The sequence below is a fragment of the Protobothrops mucrosquamatus genome, unplaced genomic scaffold, assembly GCF_001527695.2.
Source record: "Protobothrops mucrosquamatus isolate PMUCROS unplaced genomic scaffold, P.Mucros_1.0 scaffold526, whole genome shotgun sequence".
Lineage (NCBI taxonomy): Eukaryota > Metazoa > Chordata > Lepidosauria > Squamata > Viperidae > Protobothrops > Protobothrops mucrosquamatus.
The window spans coordinates 155,571-175,140 of record NW_015386834.1 but is presented as its reverse complement, the minus strand read 5'-3'; the positions used below and the strand labels follow the sequence as shown (position 1 = coordinate 175,140).

Here is a 19,570-nt window from a genome sequence, read left to right as displayed (position 1 = left end):
AAGAGAGAGAGGGGAGAGGAAAGGGAAAGGAAAGAGAGAGAGAGAGAAAGAGGAAAGAGAGGGAGAGGAAAGAGGCATAAAATAATTCATTTGCATTTAATTGTAATGGTTCAAAGAATGTTCGGAAAAATGTTCGGCCCTCCAGCACGTTCACTTCATCCAATCTGGCCCTCTTTGAAAAAAGTTTGGACACCCCTGTCTTAGAATCTGGAATAAGATTATTACAGGTGCTGGAAAATTATGGAGATGTCGCAGGGTTGAAGATCAATAAAGAAAAAACTAAAATGTTAGTTAAAAACATGTCCAATTTACAAGAAACTGAGCTAGTAGAGAAAACCAATATCCAGACATTTAAAAGAGTAAGGTACTTGAGGATCCAACTGTCAGCAAGATGTATTACACTCAAAAGAGAAAATTATGATAAATTAATAGGTCAAATTATAGCAGACTTAGACAGATGGAAAAACTTGCAGCTCTCCTTTATGGGGAGAATAGCGACAATCAAGATGAATATACTTCCCATATTACTCTTTTTATTCCAATGTGTACCAATTAAATTAGGCAAGGATTTTTTTGAAAATTTAAATAGAATTACATCCAAATTTATCTGGCAAGGTAGAAAACCAAGAATTAAATTAAAATTATTACAGGATGCAAAGGAAAGAGGAGGGCTCGGCCTCCCGAATTGGGAAAAATATTATCAAGCAGCAATATCGGTATGGATAAAGGATTGGATACACTTAAGGAACAGAAGACTACTGGCATTAGAAGGCCATGACATGCAAATAGGGTGGCATGCCATAATGGACGGGAAATATAAGGCTCATCAGTACTTTCAGAATCACCATATTAAACGGACACTATTAGACGTGTGGATAAAAATTTAAAAAAATAATTATATAGAAATTCCCAATTGGCTATCCATATTAGAGATATTCATGCACCCCAAATTCATAAATTTAGGAAGAGTAATCACATATAAAGATATCTTAGACGAGAATGGAGACCTGAAAAAAGGAAAAGATTATTAGAAGATGGTATAGAGTTGGAATGGTGGGCATACTTACAAATAAAGTCACGATACAGAAAAGACAAAAAAGAACCACGGATAAAATTAGCACATACACAATTAGATAAAATCCTTCTAGGAACAGAAGATCAAATGATAAAAAAGATATATCAATATTTATTAGAACAACATTTGTTAGAAGAACAGGTAAAAGAAACAATGTTAATCTGGAGCAAAAATTTTGGTTACAGTATTGACCTAGATAATTGGCAATCACTATGGGATAGAAACAGGAGGTTAACGCTAGCCACCTCATATAAAGAAAATCTATAGAAGATGTTTTATAGATGGCACCTTCCCCCTACAAGGCTAGCAAAAATAGATAAAAAAAACCTCACCAACATGCTGGAAATGTAGAAGGCTTCCAGGGACTTACTATCACATGTGGTGGGAATGTTCAAAAGCGCAAAATTTTTGGCATCAGATAAAAAATTGGTCAGAAGAAATACTATTACAAAAAATTGATTTAAAACCAGAAAACTTCTTATTAGGGATTATTAATGACAAACTCAGCAAAGCATCTTTCTACTTACTATTGCATATTTTAACCGCAGCAAGATTGGCATACGCCCAAAAATGGAAAAGAAAGGAAACCCCCACTGAAGAAGAAATAATAAATAAAATCTTAACCTGCGTCGAAATGGACAGGTTAACTCTAGAGATTAAAAATAAAACTGAAATGGAGTATTATGAAATTTGGGAAAATGTATACGATTGGTTAGAGATAAGGAGGATCACTGAGATGATTATCAATTGATTAGTTGATATCGTAAGGACTTCTTATTAACACCTATATTAGGACACAACTGAAAGATATGTAAATACAACGTTGACGACTGAAAAATGGTTTACCAAAAAATTTACAGATGTTATATGTACAGTTTGTTATACTCTGTCCTGTTATAGAATGTATTTTAAGTTTCTGTTTTTCTTTCTGTAACATAAGGTAATACTAATAGCAGTGTTGTAGCCAGGAAAGTTGAATCATGTCCACTTCTGTTTTTAAATGTACATTTAATAAAATTTGAATTTTTTTTTAAAAAAAAAGAGCAGGAAATTTCTTTTTTTGATGGGATTCCTACTTCAGAGTAGTTTAAATATAAACATTTTGTTGCAATATAGTTTGAATGTTTAATTAAAACCTAAAAGTTGCATTTTATTTTATTTTTAATATATTTTATTGATTTTTACGATAACAATCTTTAGTGCTTAGTAAACAGCATGTTGTCTGAGTTCATATATTTAAGAACAATTAATAATTTCTATAATTCCATAATCAATATATTAATTACTAGTATATTTTGATCTTCTCTTCTTCCAATAGTATTCTCCTTTGTCAACATTAAACAAATGTAATTCTTAATATTTTCAATACATATAAGGTTGGATATAAACATTTTTCTTGTGTTTGTACAAATAACAATAACATCCATATATAACATCTTTTCTGGTTGGCTTATGTTTCAGTTGTATTTGTAAAGGTCATCTTATTAGGTCACTATATGTCCTGTTTTCAAGATTCTTATTTAGGCTTGATTTTTCCTTAGTATTCAAATCATTCTTACCAGTCATAATTTTCTTAAAATTAATTACCTTTAAATGTCCAAACTTTTTATTCACATACATAATATTTTTACACATCATATATTATAAAAAATACTATACTACTTATATATCTTATATATCCTCTTACTGTAGGGCCCCTTTATATCCAAAATTTATCTATTTTTTTTAACCATATTCAAACAAGTGTTTAATCATATAGTACTCCATCTGGTAAGTCGAGTCAGGTCTCTTGAGTCTAATTCTAGACTTCTTCTTTTGCCAAGTAGCTTTCCAAGTCAATATGTTCCTCTTGCCAGGGGATTCCTGTATTTTTGTAAGTGTTGTTGGGAGTAAGAAAGACAAGTTAAGTAGGATATACGCTTTTTGTCTCCCAGACTCTAATGATTCTCCTGGCAGCTCTATAATTCATTTTGTTAAATCTTCTTTCTTATTCTCAAATTTGTTTTGAAATCCTGAAAGATAAAATATCTTTTCCATTTTCATTGTGGCAAAATCTTGTAGATTTTCTTCTGTTTGTGTTAAGTTGTGGTTCTCTTCATTTGTAGCTTCCATATTTAAGTCACTTTCTTCTAGTTTGTGTTCTGTTATCTGATTTGTTTGTTCATTCTTTATTGTCATTTTCTGAGAGTTTTTTAATTGTATGCTTAGGTTGAAGATATGCTCATTTATGTCATCAAAGTTGTTTTTAATCTCATAGTGGTTTGAAATCATTGTCATTTGAATCTGTCACATCATTGCATACATTTCCTCCTGGAAAGTATTTGCCTTATCCTGAAGTATTGCTCCTGCAGATCTCTAATGTTCCAGGCTAGGGCCTTCAGAAGGGAATATTAGATGTGGTTTCATGTCACTTTTAGATAGGTATGCAACATCCATTTTGTCTCCCCCCTCCAGATAGTCTTTCACCAGCGCCATAGTCCCTGTGATTAGCCTTTTCAAACCAGCCAATCTTAAAATCCAAACAACCAAATCTTATATAGTTCTTATCTTTATATATGGTTTTTGTAATCCAATGTGTTTCCAGTTGTCAAAGCATCATTGAAAGCAGTGTTTTATAACAATTCTTCTGTTCAAGGATCTAAGAATTATCAACCAGCCATAATTGCAGTCCAGAATGTTTAGCCACCTAAAAGCTTTCCAGTAAATTCCCCCCAGACGATTAGCCAAAAGTCAAGGTTTTTCTTTCTCTGCAAACAATTCTTGGACTTAGAAATCACAGCTCAGTGAGTATTTATAGTCCCAGAAGATCAGCAGTTTTTAAAACAAATGTAGTTCCCTGTTGTATTTTCTTTCCTCTGTTCCCAGCTGTTCTTTATTTGGGTAAAAATCACTGAGGTTCAAAGGAACAAGTTTTTCTATTTCTGGGCATCTTGCCAATTTCTGAGTCAATGCAGCTATAGTTATGCTCTAATCCTCCACTAGATGTCAGTATCTATTCATTTTCCAACTTTTAAAACAAATAATTATTTTCTTATAGTTTCATCAATACTCTTTCAGATGTAAAATCTTAACAGTTTTCATAATTTTCAAATTTATCCAGTCTGTAGTATTATTAACTTCATTTCAATATATTTCTGTCCCCCATAAACATTAATTCGCTGCTTCCGTCTATGGAAGGGTGGCAGTGTAGTCCCCTCCCTTCTCCCTTTTGGAGGATTTTTTGCTTCTTGGGGATCTGTTCACCGTTGTTCTGGTTAGTGCTTTTGGACTTCGGCTGCTGGTAGCTTGGGCTAGTCACCGAAGTGTGGCTAGCCTTTCTCCTGTCTGGTTGGAGGGCTTCCCCCAGGTTGAGCAGATCAATTGCCATCATTTCGTGATCAGCGGGAGCCTCCTCCTTCTTACCTCTCCGGGATGACTTTAGACCCATTTAGGGTCCCCTGGTAGGGCGAAACCAACTGTGGGGTGCAGAGCCCTGAAATCCCTTGGCTGTGTCTCTATGATGCAAGACCGGAAGTCCTAAAAGTTGCATTTTAATTGACTATATATATTAAAGGTTAATAAATAGGGATTTATTCTATTGGGAACCCCTGCTATATATAATAAGCATTATTGTTGTTAGTTGCAAAGTCTTGTCTGACCCAGTGTGACCCCATAGACAACGTTCCTCCAGGCCTTCCTGTCCTCTACCATCTTCTGGAGTCCATTTAAGTTCACACCTACTGCTTCAGTGACTCCATCCAGCCACCTCATTCTCTGTCGTGCCCTCAATCCTTCTCAGCATTAGGCTCTTCTCCAGTGAGTCCTTCCTTCTCGTTAGGTGGCCAAAGTACTTGAGTTTCAACTTCAGGATCTGGCCTTCTAAAGAGCAGTCAGGGTTGATCTCCTCTAGGGCTGACCAGTTTGATTGCCTTGCAGTCCAGGGGACTCACAGGAGTCTTCTCCAGCACTATAGTTCAAAGGCCTCAATTCTTTTGCGCTCAGCCTTTCTTATGGTCCAACTTTCACAGCCATACATTGCAACTGGGAAAACCATGGCCTTGACTATACATACTTTTGTTGGCAGGGTGATGTCTCTGCTTTTTAGTATGCTGTCTAGATTTGCCATATCTTTCCTCCCCAGGAGCAAGCATCTTTTAATTTCTTGGCTGCAGTCCCCATCTGTGGTGATCTTGGAGCCCAGGAAGATAAAATCTGTCACTACCTCCATTTCTTCCCCATCTATTTGCCAGGAATTGAGAGGGCCGGATGCCATGATCTTGGTTTTCTTAATGTTGAGTTTCAAGCCAACTTTTGCACTCTCCTTCTTAACCCACATCAAGAGGCTCTTTAGTTCCTCTTCACTTTCTGCCATTAGAGTGGTATCATCTGCATATCTTAGGTTGTTGATATTTCTCCTGGCAATCTTAATTCCAACTTTTGATTCATCTAGCCCTGCCTTTCTCATGATGTGCTCTGCATATAAGTTAAATAGGCAGGGCGACAGAATACAGCCTTGCCGGACTCCTTTCCCANATATAGGTTTCTCAAGAGACAAATAAGATGGTCTGGTACTCCCATCTCTTTAAGAACTTGCCACAATTTGTTGTGATCCACACAATCAAAGGCTTTAGCATAGTCAATGAAGCAGAAGTAGATGTTTTTCTGGAACTCCCTAGCTTTCTCCATGATCCAGCGTATGTTGGCAATTTGATCTCTAGTTCCTCTGCCTCTTTGAAATCCTGCCTGTACTGCTGGGAGTTCTTGATCCACATACTGCTGGAGTCTAGCTTGTAGGATTTAATAATGAATTTAATAATAAGCATACACCTTCAATAACCTGCTACACTTCAGAATTTACTATTTTATTATTTGCCCATTTATTCAGTCATGACCAACATTTAGAAGTCAATTCCTCCTATAATTCTGCATTTCATTTTTAATAGGTATGTACAGCTTCATTATGGGGGCTGTTCTGTTACACACATATTACTATATTACCATTTAACTTTAGATTTATACATATAGTAGGGAATAGAAGGGAATATTTTAATAAATAATTACACAAGACTAGGACTTTCAACCTTGGGTAAAAGCATACCTCCAGGTGGGGGAATGTCAACCCTACAAGACAGTCCAAAGGGAAGCCAAAACCATATATATCTTTAGCCACCCTTCCTTGCCTTTACTTTCTAGGGAACTAGAGAGGGTCCCTTCTGAAATGGTAATTCCTTCCCCATTTGTCCTTTGAACTCACATTGTAGTTATTATTTGTGTCATTTCCTCCTGTCTCAAGCTATTTTCAAAACCCATTATAGAATTCCACTTATTCTTGAATGGATGTTGGAATCTGGGTGATGAGAACAGAAAATTACTGTTTCCTGGGAATGAGATTTTAAATAAATGGCTCCACTTTCCCCTTTTAAGCCTAAGCATTTTTGCAGTGTGTAATGCTAAGGGCAACACCCAATATCAAAGTAAAAATTAGCTTTTCAGTTATATAAGGCTGAGATCTGCATGCTAAAAATAGCAATCATTAATCTGGGTATTAAAGATATAAAAGAACAGAGAATGGGAGCACAAGTAGCAATGAAAAGAAATAAAAGTACATCTTGCATTTGTCTCTATTTTCCCCACCATCTTTACCTTACCAGTTCCCACTCTCTTAGGGCTCTTTCTGGAATTGAACTACCAATCAGAAATGTTTTCTCAGTGCATTTGAGCCTCAGCATTTCTAATTTTAAATAATGAATACCACTGCCAAACAGATAAAAGTCACAGTGCCCTGAATGTGTGATAGGTTTCCACTTTTCCCATGCCCATAATATTGATCCAGCAACATAGTAGAAAGACTTAGTAGTCCAGGAAGGTCCCTAAAAGGTCCTTATGCTACAAATCTTACCCTGCAGAAAGCAAAAGAAGAAAATAAACCAATTGTTTGTCTACAGCTCTTGCTGTACTGTATTCTTATATTTTAGCCATAATAGTTTGTATTTTAATCAATAAATGATGAATCTGAACTCGCAATCTTTACCCTGCTTGCTAGATCTATCACAGAGCTAAATTAGATTTACTTAATGAATAAATCTGTATAGGCTAAATATAACAAGCACAGGTAGCCCTCCACCATTAATGATGGTAATTGGAACCAGCAACTCAATCACTAAGCAATGCATTGTGAAAATGTGACCACACCAACTTATGACAGTAGTTCCTGCAGTCCCAGTTGCCATTGTTAGATGAATCCCATGCAGTCGCAGTGCCCACTTGATTGCCATTTGCAACCACCTGGCGGCTTTCCCACTGACTTCGCTTTTCAGAAGCTGGCAGTGTAGGTCACAAATGGTGATCCCATGACTGCAGGGTGCTGTAACATCATTGGTTGCCAATTTGCAATGCTATGACCATGGGCTTAGTGCCACAGCTACAACTATAAGGAATATTTGTGACTCCCCTATTCAGCACTGCTATAACTTTGAATGGTCAGTGAACCAGTGGTTGCTGAATGAAGACTACTTATGTGTCTGTTTTAGATTTTTTTTCCTCCCATATTTTATTTTTCTTTTCCATTTTCCATTTCCATTTTTCTTATCAGTTTAGCCAAACATCTCTGGACAATAAAGTGTGTTTGTGTGTATGCATGCACATACATGTATGTGTGTGTGCATGTCTGCATGCATTACCAAAACAGGCAAGATGGAAGATGCAACAATTGAATCTCATATGTAACCACAAAGGGACAGGATTTCCATTGCAATGCCATAGTTATCACTTTTCCTGTTTTGATCCTCCCCTAGAGATGCTGCTAGTCCTGGAGAACTAAAATAACTTGCAAACTATTACTTAAACATGGATTGTCTCATGTGTCATTATAGCTGTTTTAATTTTTAATAGAGAAAAAAAGATAATTTAAAGTCTCTTTGAAGCTATGTTACATAAAAAGGATACATAGGCAGTAGGGGATTTCCCTGTGTGCTTAGAGTAATAACCAGAATTATTCAAACTTCTTTTTAAAATTACTTTGCAATGGTGAAAAAATATATTTCTACATCCTAATTTTTATCACTGAGCATATTACACTTAGAATTGGAAATTTTATTTTATTTTTTTAAAAAATATATTTTATTGATTTTTTACAATAACAATCTTTAGTACTTCGTGGACAGTGTGTTGTCTGGGTTCATATATTTAAAACAATCAATGATAATTAATTTCTACAATTAATCAATATGTTGGTAATATATTTCTTGATCCTTTCTTCTTCCTGTAATATTCTTATTTTGTCTACATTAAACAAATATAATTCTTAATATTTTCAGTATATACCAAGTTGAATATAAATATTTTTAGTATTTATGCATATAATAATAACATCAACATATAACATGTTTTTAATCAGCTTGTTTCCATTGTATTTATAAAATTCATCTTATTAAATCATCATATGTCCTGTTTTCAAAATTCTTATTGAAGTTTAGTTTCCCCTCAGTATTCAGACCACTCTTATCAGTCATAACTTTCTCAAAATTCATTACTTTTAAATACCTTTAATATATATTAACCGTATTCAAACAAATGTTTAGTCATATAATATTCCATCTGATAGGTTGAATCACATCTCTTGACTCCAACTTTAATCTTCTTCTTTTGCCAGATCGCTTTCCAAATCAGTAAGTTTGGCTTGCCAGGTTGTATTTTTGTAAGTGTTGTTGGGGACAAAAAAGACAAATTAAGTAAAGTATCTGGTTTTTGTCTCCCACGTTTTAATGATTCCTCTGACAGTTCTTTAATCTATTTTATTAGTTCTTTTTTATTCTCAAATTTGTTTTGAAGTCCTGGAGGATAAAGCATCTTTTTTGTCTTTATTATAGTAAAGTTTTGCAGATTTTTTTGTTTGTATTAAGTTGTAGTTTTCTTCATTTGTAGCTTTTCTATTTAAGTCATTTTCATTTAATTTATATTCTGTTGTCTGATTTGTTTGTTCATTCTTTGTTGTCATTTTCTGAGTGTCATTTAGTTATAGGTTTGTTAGAGATATGTTCATTTATATTGTCAAACTTATTTCTAATCTCATCATGGTTTGAAACAATTATTGTTTGAATCTGTCACAGCATTGTGTATATTTTCTCCTGGAATGTATTTGTTTTGTCTTTAGTCATTGTTCCTGCAGATCTTTGAAGCTCCAAACTGGGGTCTTCAGGAGAAGGTATTGGGTATGGTTTTCTATCACTTTTAGATAGGTATATAATATCCGTTTTATCTCTCTCCTCTAAGTAGTTCTTTTATTGGTGTCATAATCTTTTTAATTAGCTTTATCAAGCCAATCCATCTTAAAATCCAAACAGCCAGATCTTATGTAGTTCTTATCTTTATATAATGGTTTCATAATCCAATATGTTTCCAATTGTCAAGGCACCACTGAAAACAATAATTTTGACAGTTCTTCTTTTCAGGAATCTTGTAATTATCAACCAGTTGGGATTCAGTCCAAGTATTTGACCATCTAAATGTTTTCCAATAATTTCTCCTTTAGAAGATTAGCCAGAGGCCAAGATTTTTCTATCTCTGCAAGCAGTTCTTAGGTTTAAGAGTGCAGCTCAGGTTTAAGAGTGCAGCTCAGTGTGTTTATAATTCCAGAAGGTCAGCAGTTTCTAAACATATATAGTTTCACTCACTAGTATGTAGCTCAATGCTTTGTTCCCAGCTGTTTGTTGCTTTTTCTAGGCATCTTGCCAAATTCTGGGTCAATGTTGCTATAGTTTTCTCAAATCCTCCACTAGATGTCACTGTTAATTTTTCAACTTTTTAGAACAAAAAAGTTATATATATTAATTTCATCAATGCTTTTTCAGGTATAGAGTTTTAACAATTTTCTTAGCTTTCAAATTTATCCAAACTGTGGTATTTTATATTTTTATTTCCCATAAGGTTTTAATTCACCGTTTCCATCTATAGAAGGGTGAGGTAATCCCCCCTTCTCACTTTGGGGGGCTTTTTGCTTCTTGGGGAACTTTTCCAGGAAATCAGATATAAAATAGGAGAGAGAAGATCAAATTTCTCACCCAGTTTCAAGCACGCTGGTCACGTTGTGCTAGTTAGTGCCTTTGGACTTCGGCTGCAAGTAGCTTGGGCTGATCAACAAAGTGTGACCACCCTTTCTCCTGTCAGGTTAGAAGGCTTTCCCCAAATCGAGTGAAATGACCACCATCATTCCAGAATCATCGGGGCACCCTTCTTTTCTTCGCCACCTCTCCGGGGCGACTTAGACCTATTTAGGGTTCCCTGGCAGGGCAAAACTAGCTGTGGAGTGCAGACATCTGTGGCTCCACAACTGGGCGCTACGGCGCAAAACCAGAAGTCTCCTAGAATTGTGAATGTTATTGTCTGTTTCTTGCAAAGAGTAAATGCCACAGTGTTTTGTAAAGAGCTGCACTGTGTTTTAGCCTTTGGGTAAGATACATGTTTTCCTGAGTATTTTTCCTTTGTCCCTTGCCAACTTTGGTAAACAAACTGTTTATATTTTCAGACTTTGGTGTACACTTTACAGAATACAAATGTGTAATACTTTATAATTTTAGTTTATGATTGGTAAAACAATGAACACTGAAGTGATTACATTTAAATTGCTCCATAATTTATTAACACTGATATTATGTAACAAAATAAGGAATACTAAGGAAATTAAATGTAATTTCAAAATTAATACAATATTGTTACAAAAATGAACAGTTTAAAGATCCTAAACTGAATTTAAATTTCTCTTCTTGATGAAAATTTGGTAAAAATTTCTAGGAAGACATGGTTCTAATAAATGAAATCATTGAAAACAACATGTTTATATGTAAAATTGAAAACAACATGTTTATATGTAAAAAAAACTTTAAATGTTTTAAACATAATTTTAAAAAATAGCATTTCAGTGATGAGGATGAATACTTGACTTTAATTCTATAATGAAATAAGTCTGAAAGTTTTTTTTGTATTTGACTAATTAATTATTTTTTCATTATAATGAACTCTAAAGATGTTTCTGTGCCTAATTTGCTTTTGAATTAAAATAATTTGTTTTTGTTTTTGTTTTGCTTTATTTCAGGAACTGCAAGAAATATAAAAGCATCTCCAGAGAAAGCTGAACTTTTTTTCCAGAAACTGAGAAATAAACATGAATTTACCATGTTGGTATCTCTCAAACAAACACTCTTAAATTCAGGTGTTATTTTTTCTGTTCATCATTTAGATCACAGGTATGCATAAACATATACATTTCTTGACATTTATTTATTCATGGTATATTTAAACTGACTTATAAAAAAATAGGATCAAACCTATTTTATACTTAACAAGGGAGACCATTGGAAAAAAGAAGCAGGATTAAGCATTGAAAAAATACTTTTGGAATAAAACAAAAGCAAAAAGAATGCTTGGCTATGATAGCACCTAGTTGAGCTCAACTCCAAGAAGTCTAATTTTCCCAACTTAGAACAAGCCTAAAATAAATCTAAAAGATGACAGACACTAACTTGGGCATATCAGAGGCAAATTTTATTGAAGCAGATTAGATTTATTTCTAATACATTTATTGAGGACTGTGAGAGTAGTTAAAACACAGCTTTTAATTTTGAAAGAGTGAACATTCCCCAAAGTTGTAGAAGTCTACCTACAGTAAAAACAGAAAACTAAAGAAGACCTGAGGGCATTTGAGAAAGATTTCTTTATCATATGGTAAGGCAAATCTTATCATAGGTAAAACAGTTGTTACCAAAGTTCTTGTGTATCTGCTATAGCAGATGAAACAGTCAATATATGTCTCTAGCAAAGAACTATCAACCTGATCCTTAAAGATATAGAATCTAATGTAGTTTTTGGCTATAAATTGCATATGATAAGCTGCTGAAACATTTTTTTCTTTGTTGTCTAATCAGTAGTATAAGCCATAGTAATCTTTTTTTCCCTCCTTTCCTCTGTCCCTTCCTTCATTAAAGGGATGTGGTTTTTTTCCTGCATAGGCTGTAAAACATTTACCAATGGATTTTGTTTGGAGTATGATTGTTCAGATGCTAGTTTTAAAATGAACACTTAATAATATTGCTTTTTGGATATCTGAGGCCAACAGGATTTTTTTTTAAAAAATTGAAAATTGTTTAGGTCTTAGAAAGCTACTTATAGAATAAATAACAGTTTTACTCTGAAGAATTGGCTAGCATAAAACTTTCTGTGTTTAAAGTCATATTCACGTGCCATATTTAGTTAGTCTTTTACAACTTTCAGACATTATTGTGGAGTGAAATAAAACATATAATGTCTATCATAGGGAGATAGGACTCAATTATTATTCATGAAGAAAAAAGCCATGAGGAATCATTTAGAATGTGGTCCCATAATTTCTGCATGAGATATTCCCGATTTTGTGAATCTTTCAGTGATAGATGTACTATAGATCATAGCATAATAGCCAATATACAGTAGTTATTGAGACTTCTTTCTGGAAAGTATTGCCAATTATTTTTGTTCTTAATCTGTCTATTAAACATGGGAAAAGGAATAGTTATTTGAGAAGTATTAATAACTAGTTAATGAAATTTACTGAATCTATAATAAGAGTGTCAAACGTGCAACGAACCTGACTGAAGGCATCTTGTTCATTTTCGGTTGCCACAAGATTGGGAGGAGGAGGTATGGGAAGTTCTATGCTAACCTAAACAATTCTTTGTCCCGTGGGAACCAAGGTCATTTCTGTTCCCTCAGTTGTGGGGGGGGGGGGTTGAGCTTAATGTCAGAAAGCCCCCCAAACTATTTTATTGGGAAACATAGTTGATTGCATAGATTTGGGAATTTTAACTTTGTAATATTGTTGCTTTTGGAGGGAACTTTATTCTTGGTTTCACTTGGTTTCACTTTTGATCGTGCCAATACTTTGTAACCAATAAACATGTTCTTAGAGGAAAACTCAAGCCTCAAAGTTCTGTTTTAATTGGTCTCATCTATCATAACCATGTGCAGGTGATGTGCACTCTGATTTTATTGGAATCTTACAAATAAATAGGACAGATATGACTAAAATGATAAATAAATGCAATATTTATATTAATTATTGCTAGCATTCAGTGCATATTGTGATATTTACTGCCTGCATGTAAACTTTAAAACAAGATAAAGACGTACAATTTAACAGATGTTGATATATTTGCCTCCCATTGCCAATTCCATTGCAGGAAATGAGGGCTTATTGAGATTTTACCACTAGCTGGTGTTGGAATATTATTTTGATATAATTCAGCTAACAGTGACATATGCCTCATGGATTAAAAATGAGTTGAAGTCATCCCATGGGAAAAAGTGAAAAAGTGCTGCAAAGCAAAGTTGTAATGTTGTTAGGTGCAAATGGGCCTTTTCTGCTGTAGCATCTGCATTGTATTCTTCTCTCATTATTCTTGACCTTTCAAATGTCTCTGAAGACCTGGTCATGCCAGCAGGGCTGGGGAACCCAGGGATGGATGAACTCATGTGGGGCTCCATTAACATCTCTCCATCTATTATTTCCTTTTCCTTTTAGTTCCTCTTTTATACTTTTTAATGCTTTTCTAATAATTATTAATGTTTTTAGGAAATTATTGTTTTATTTTATTGGATTTTTGTGCATCATCAGAATAATTTCCTATGAGATGGATGGCCATATAAATTGCATTAATAAATAAATAAATAAAAACAGGAGCATAGCCTAACAATCTGTGTTTTGAACATATGTGTTGTGAAAGGCTAGGAAGACACTTTGCATGCTTAATTGTTCTATATTTTATTTTTCCTTATTACTCTAGTTCCAAATGATTCTCTATATATCTATTAGTCATCTTAGAAGAACCCTTCACATGCACACGATAAAATAGATAATATTCTATGAAACGTTATGCTAAAATGTAATCAATATCATTTGTTGCTTTTGCTTCAACATTGTGTCTGATAACTTTCTTATGACACTAGTCTTATTGGCAATATTGACATTTCTCTGCTACATATACCAGCTTATGCGATTATTAAATACATAGGCTAAAGATTTAATACACCTGATATTCAACATCTCTAGGTACTCAGTTTGGAAAAACTGCTATTAATAAATCAGTTGATATTATTTTACAGTGCTGGTAACTCTCTCCATTCTTTACTTTATTTTAAGTAAACTGTCATAGTTCCGAAGGAAGAAACTCTTCAAAGAACTTTGAGGCATTGTTTACCTTAAAGAATCTTTAATGAGGGAAAACATAGCTTCCGGCACGTACATAGGCGAAGCCAAAATCTGAATTCTCCTCCCCTAACACATAGTATCTAAGCATAATTCACTCCTTCATTTAACAGTCATTAATCACATTCTCCAATTAGTTTGAAGTGCGAACTTTCCCTCCAGTTGCATAACCCACCATTTCTTATCTCCCCTTATTACATACAATCTTGAAGAATATTCTACTGAGATATTGTTATGGCTAACTAACCCTCCTGCACATTCTTCCCCCCCTCCCCTCCAGCACCATCTAATTCTAACTCTAAAAGTAATAAAACAGGTTAAATAGAAAATGTCTGCATCTTCATATATTGTCACAGCAAGAACATCCGATGTTAGCAGCGTTGACATAAACAGCATTAATACTGTGTAATATTGTCTTATTCCCTTATATGCCAATTCATCAAAAATAGCAAAAATGTATACTTTTATAATTTTCTAATCTAATCTATAATATGCACTAATTTTTATCAGCCACATTCTTTTACATCAGAAACTTAATAATGACATATTGTTTAGAATATTTTTAAATAGAATACAGTCAAATATGCATAACTAAGAGTAAGCTTAGAAACTCAATAAAACAGGCTTCTGGGTCTTTATCTACAGAAGTAGCTATAGAAATATATATATTGTGGAGCAACAGTATTTTTATATAGCTTTTATGTTTTTATGGTATACTGCCAGGGTCACAGAGAATTACATAGGCAGTTTCTAATTTTGATGGATAAATAGATAAATATATGTATTTATAACATATAGTATTTTATACCAGGCTTCTGTAGATGGCTTAGTACTAGATTATATGAATACAACCACTATTCTACATTTTATATGGATAGAAGAAGTGAATGTTAGATTTAATTAATGCTAAAATTTTGCAATAACATATCTCTATTCAATTTTATTTGCTTCAATAATTCAATATTATTTGCTTCAATCAATGGCTTTACAAATTGATTAGGAAAGAAAATAAAATTAAAATATTGAGTTTACTCCTTTTCTCTTTTGTAAAGAATTATTTTATCCTTTTCAAATTTTGAGATGGAAGAAATTATTATATTAGATTATGTACCATTGACTTTTTTATATGTTCATTCATTTATTTATTTTTTAAATCAGTAAACCCAAAATATTTCCTTGTGTAAGAACTACATAAAGAAAGAAAGAAAGGAAAGAAAGAAAGAAAGAAAGAAAGAAAGAAAGAAAGAAAATGACAGAACATAAGACTGCTTATTTCATGGAAACATGCATTTATACCGACATTTATGACAGTTATATGTTTAATTTTTGATATAATTTCAAATTTGAGTTATTCTTTGCCATACTGAAACCAATTTAGGAGAAAATCTAACTATGCAGTTCCAAAGATGCTTTTTTCATGAAGCAACTGGACTTTCTTGTTTTTCTTTGAAGATATTTCTCTTCTCATCCAAGAAGCTTCATCAGCTCTGACTGGATGGTGGGGAATGGCAGGATTTATATTCCTTGCAGACAGCTGGTCATTTGTATTTTTTTAGCGAGTCATTGAAGCCCTTGGAGGCTTATCTGTGTTGTCAGGGTCACCTGAGTAGTGCCAATGGGTATGGAGCTTTCTTGGAACTGTTGAAAGGACTGTGTTGTAGACTGGAGATAGCTGATGTCATATCCCTCCCCCACTGTTGAGAGAGGGCTGTTCAATTTTGACATAGATGGCCTCTTTGACCCCTCTTTCAAACCAGCGGTCCTCTCTGTCCAGAATGTGGACTTTGCTGTATTCGAAAGAGTGACCTAACTATGCAGTATTTGCTTTTTATGAATAGCTGTTCATTTTTATTGTAGTTTGTATGCAAAGAAGCATGTTTTCTATTTCTTTGTTGTTAAATTACTTCATAACTTTCTGGTCCATTTCTGATGCAGATACCTGGAACTAGAAAGCAGCAGCCATAGAAATGAAATTAGGTTGCACTATCGTTCAGGAAACCATCGCTCACACACCGAAATATTTCCTTACATTTTGGCAGATGACAAGTGGCACAGGTTGTCCTTAGCAATCAGTGCATCGCATTTGATTTTGCATGTAGACTGCAATAAGTAAGTTAAAAGTTACAATTTGTATCAGTAACTTGTATGAATTGAAAGACCAGGACTTCTTCTAAAAAGTATTTTACTCCTACTTTCTTTTTAAAAAACAGAATATATGAGAGAGTGGTGGAAAAGCCATATATGAATTTACCAGTTGGCACTACATTTTGGTTGGGACAGAGGAATAGCGCTCATGGTTTTTTCAAGGTATGTTTTTTTTCTTGAAATCCTTTTACCAAGTTTAGGTAGATATAGTCATTTAGCTTAAGCAATGTGTATATGATTGTCTTATGATTTTAGTTTCTCCAGCTTAGGACACTCTGGGATTTTTTGCTATTTAAATTAGATTTTTTTGTGTTTTTGTTCCATGTTTTATAAAGTTAAACTTGATATGAAGTTCTTTTCCTCCTATCCTGAAAGAAGAACAGGTTGAGGTAAACATTACACTAATCGTCAAATTCCTCTGTTAACTATCTGTTATTATATTTAACACATAGAAAGTCCAGAAATAATTTCCAATCTCTTATAAAGCTGTCTAGTCCATTATCTCTACTCCAAGAAGTTAATTTTGCCATCTCTGTTAATTTAGTCAATTTCAAAAGCCATTCTTCAACAGTCAGCATCTCTTCCCCACCCCCAGTGTTTGGCAAGTACAATCCCTGCAGTCATTACCATGTGAATGAATAGCACCCCAAATTGTTTTTCAATTGGCTTGTCCATCATACCTAAAAGAAAAACTTCAGGTTTCATTAATATTTGTATCTTAAATGTATTTTGCATTGTCATTGTTATGTTTATCCAGTATGTTTTCACATGTTTGCAAAACCATCACATATGATAAAATGAACTTGGATTTTGACTACATTTCCAGAACTTACTAGAAATCCCTTTATATATTTTTGCTAGTCTACCTGGGGTCAAGTACCAATGATACATCATTTTATAAAGTTTTTCTTTCGAACTATAATTTAATGTAAATTTTAGTCCATTCATCTGATTTATCTAGCATTATACCCAGCTTATTTTGCCCATTTTACCATAACTCTTTTTAATGTATTATCTTCTAGGTTCATCTTGATTTTTTATACTTTAGAAATCAAGTGGTCACTTCCAGAACATAAATTAGCCTCCAGTTCAGATTTAATTCCTGTGAAAACAAAACTTTTTAAAATCAAATTTAAATCTTTCAAAATTCTATACTAATTAAACCAATCACAAGCAAATTCTTCACTTATTAATTGTTCTCTTGTATTTATCTTAAGTCCCTCTTTTTCAAATATCAATAAGTCTCAATATGCCATTTTGATTTACATTTTGATATCATCTCTGTTCTATGTAGCACTTTATCAGCTAATCTTCTTTTATACTTCCTCTATCGATTGCCTAATAGCATGAATCCTAAAACCAGGGTTAACTTTTACTTTATCATACTATAGATAGGCATGCCACCCAAATCTCAAATCAAAACCTTCGAGGTTTAACAGCCTTGAATTTGTTAAAGTTCTTTTAAAACGTTTAATCTTTTAACCATACCAGACAACAAGCATCATAATATAATCTAAGATCTGGTAAACCCATCTTTAGAATCTTGTAGAACTTATATTTAATTCTTGGTTTTTTATTTTGCCAAATAAATTTAGATATATCTTTGTGCCACTGTTTGAAAATGGAACCTTTTAATCAATATTGGTATAGTCTGAAATAAAAATAACATTCTAGATCGTTTATTCATTTTAATTATTGAAATTCTTCCCATTAATGAAATCTAATTTTTGCCAACTATTTAAATCCAATTTTATCTCCTTCCATATTTTACCGTTGTTAAGTCCGGAGAATAATGGCGCTTGAGACGAAGCATCTCTAACAAGTATTTATTGTTTGCTTCCATTCTACGAACAACCAGAGCAGAGGCACGCAGGCCTCTATTTATACCCTCTGATCCCCGGGCAAGTTCAACCAATCATGAGCGCCCGAAAAGGGCGGAACGCGTACGCGTGTTCCGGCCGCGGCGAGTCAGACCAGGGCCCGTCGAAGACGTTTACGGGCCCTGAGAACGTTGCAGGGCTCGGTGCCTCTTGCAGGCTCAGGACACAACACCCCTTCCCCCTGGATGAAATAAGATTGCGCCCACATGGACGCCATCCTATAGATGGTAATATAATTAATAATGAGTTGATGTTACACAATGTATAAGGTGTGGGACTGTTCCTTTGAACCAGAACCAGTGGCCCCCCGACCTTGTTTTGTTAAAGACAACCAGTCAGTACCTTTAGGTCATCTATTGCTATATACTTGCACACCTTACGTAATCGGCTAGGTATTTGGGAGGGCCTCTTACCCTGAGCGACCTTCTCAGACTTGGAGAGTTTGTATTGTTATCCCCGTTGCTGCTTATACTAGGTGAAGTGCCCTGTACATGACCATTGACTTCAGCTTGACTTTCCAGCCCGTCTCCAGTATTTGAGCAGTCAGAGCCCTGTAGGTCGCTAAACCTGTTTGATCTACCCTCAATGGAGTTGTCTAACCCCTCTGAGTTCATCCCCGTGTTTCCTGGAGGAGTGCGGGATTCCTGGCTCGTTTCTGTAGTGCTAGGGACTAGGGATGCCTCCCTGTTAGCCCTGATGCGTGAGGACATTCTTCTCTGAGCCCTTTCAGTAAGGGACGTGTTTCCCTTTTGTATTGCCTGCTCTCTTGCATGTTGTGAGTTGTGAGTATGCTCCCAGGTATTCTCCGTGTCTGGAGTATTGCTTGATAGGGGTGGATAATTAGTCTGCCACCGGTGGGACTCCCAGGCTGGAGTGTGTGTGGGGGTGTCTATGTACTCCCTTTCCCAAGAACTGCTGCCAGAAGCACCTGTGGAAGTTGGGTGTTGCGTACCCGTTTCCCTTTCCCCAGCCAACGTAGGCAGTTGATTTTGAATCCCAGAATGCATTTCCCATTCCTCCTCCCCCCCAGAGGAGACTGAGAAGGAACCATAGGCGATTCCCGCCTCACACGTAATTGATCGATGTGGCGGCGAAGTACGCGGCCGTCTGTCAGGGACACCTCGTAGGACAGAGGCCCCGAGACTTTGCAGACCACAGCCGGTACCCAAAGGTGGCCAGGCCCGTAATTCCTGGCCCAGACAGGATCACCTTCACGTAGGACCCGTGGTGGGTGTGGCTGAGACACCTGTGCAGCTA

The 19,570-nt window shown here is 34.8% G+C and overlaps 1 protein-coding gene across 1 annotated transcript in view; it reads left to right on the top strand.

Moving 5' to 3' along the window:
* NELL2 (neural EGFL like 2) overlaps nucleotides 1-19,570 on the top strand; it is a 164,369-nt gene that overhangs the window by 40,351 nt on the left and 104,448 nt on the right. Inside the window, exon 5 of the mRNA XM_015816908.1 lies at nucleotides 16,499-16,595. Within this exon, the coding sequence (XP_015672394.1) occupies nucleotides 16,499-16,595 (97 nt within the window). The remainder of the gene's footprint in view (nucleotides 1-16,498; nucleotides 16,596-19,570) is intronic.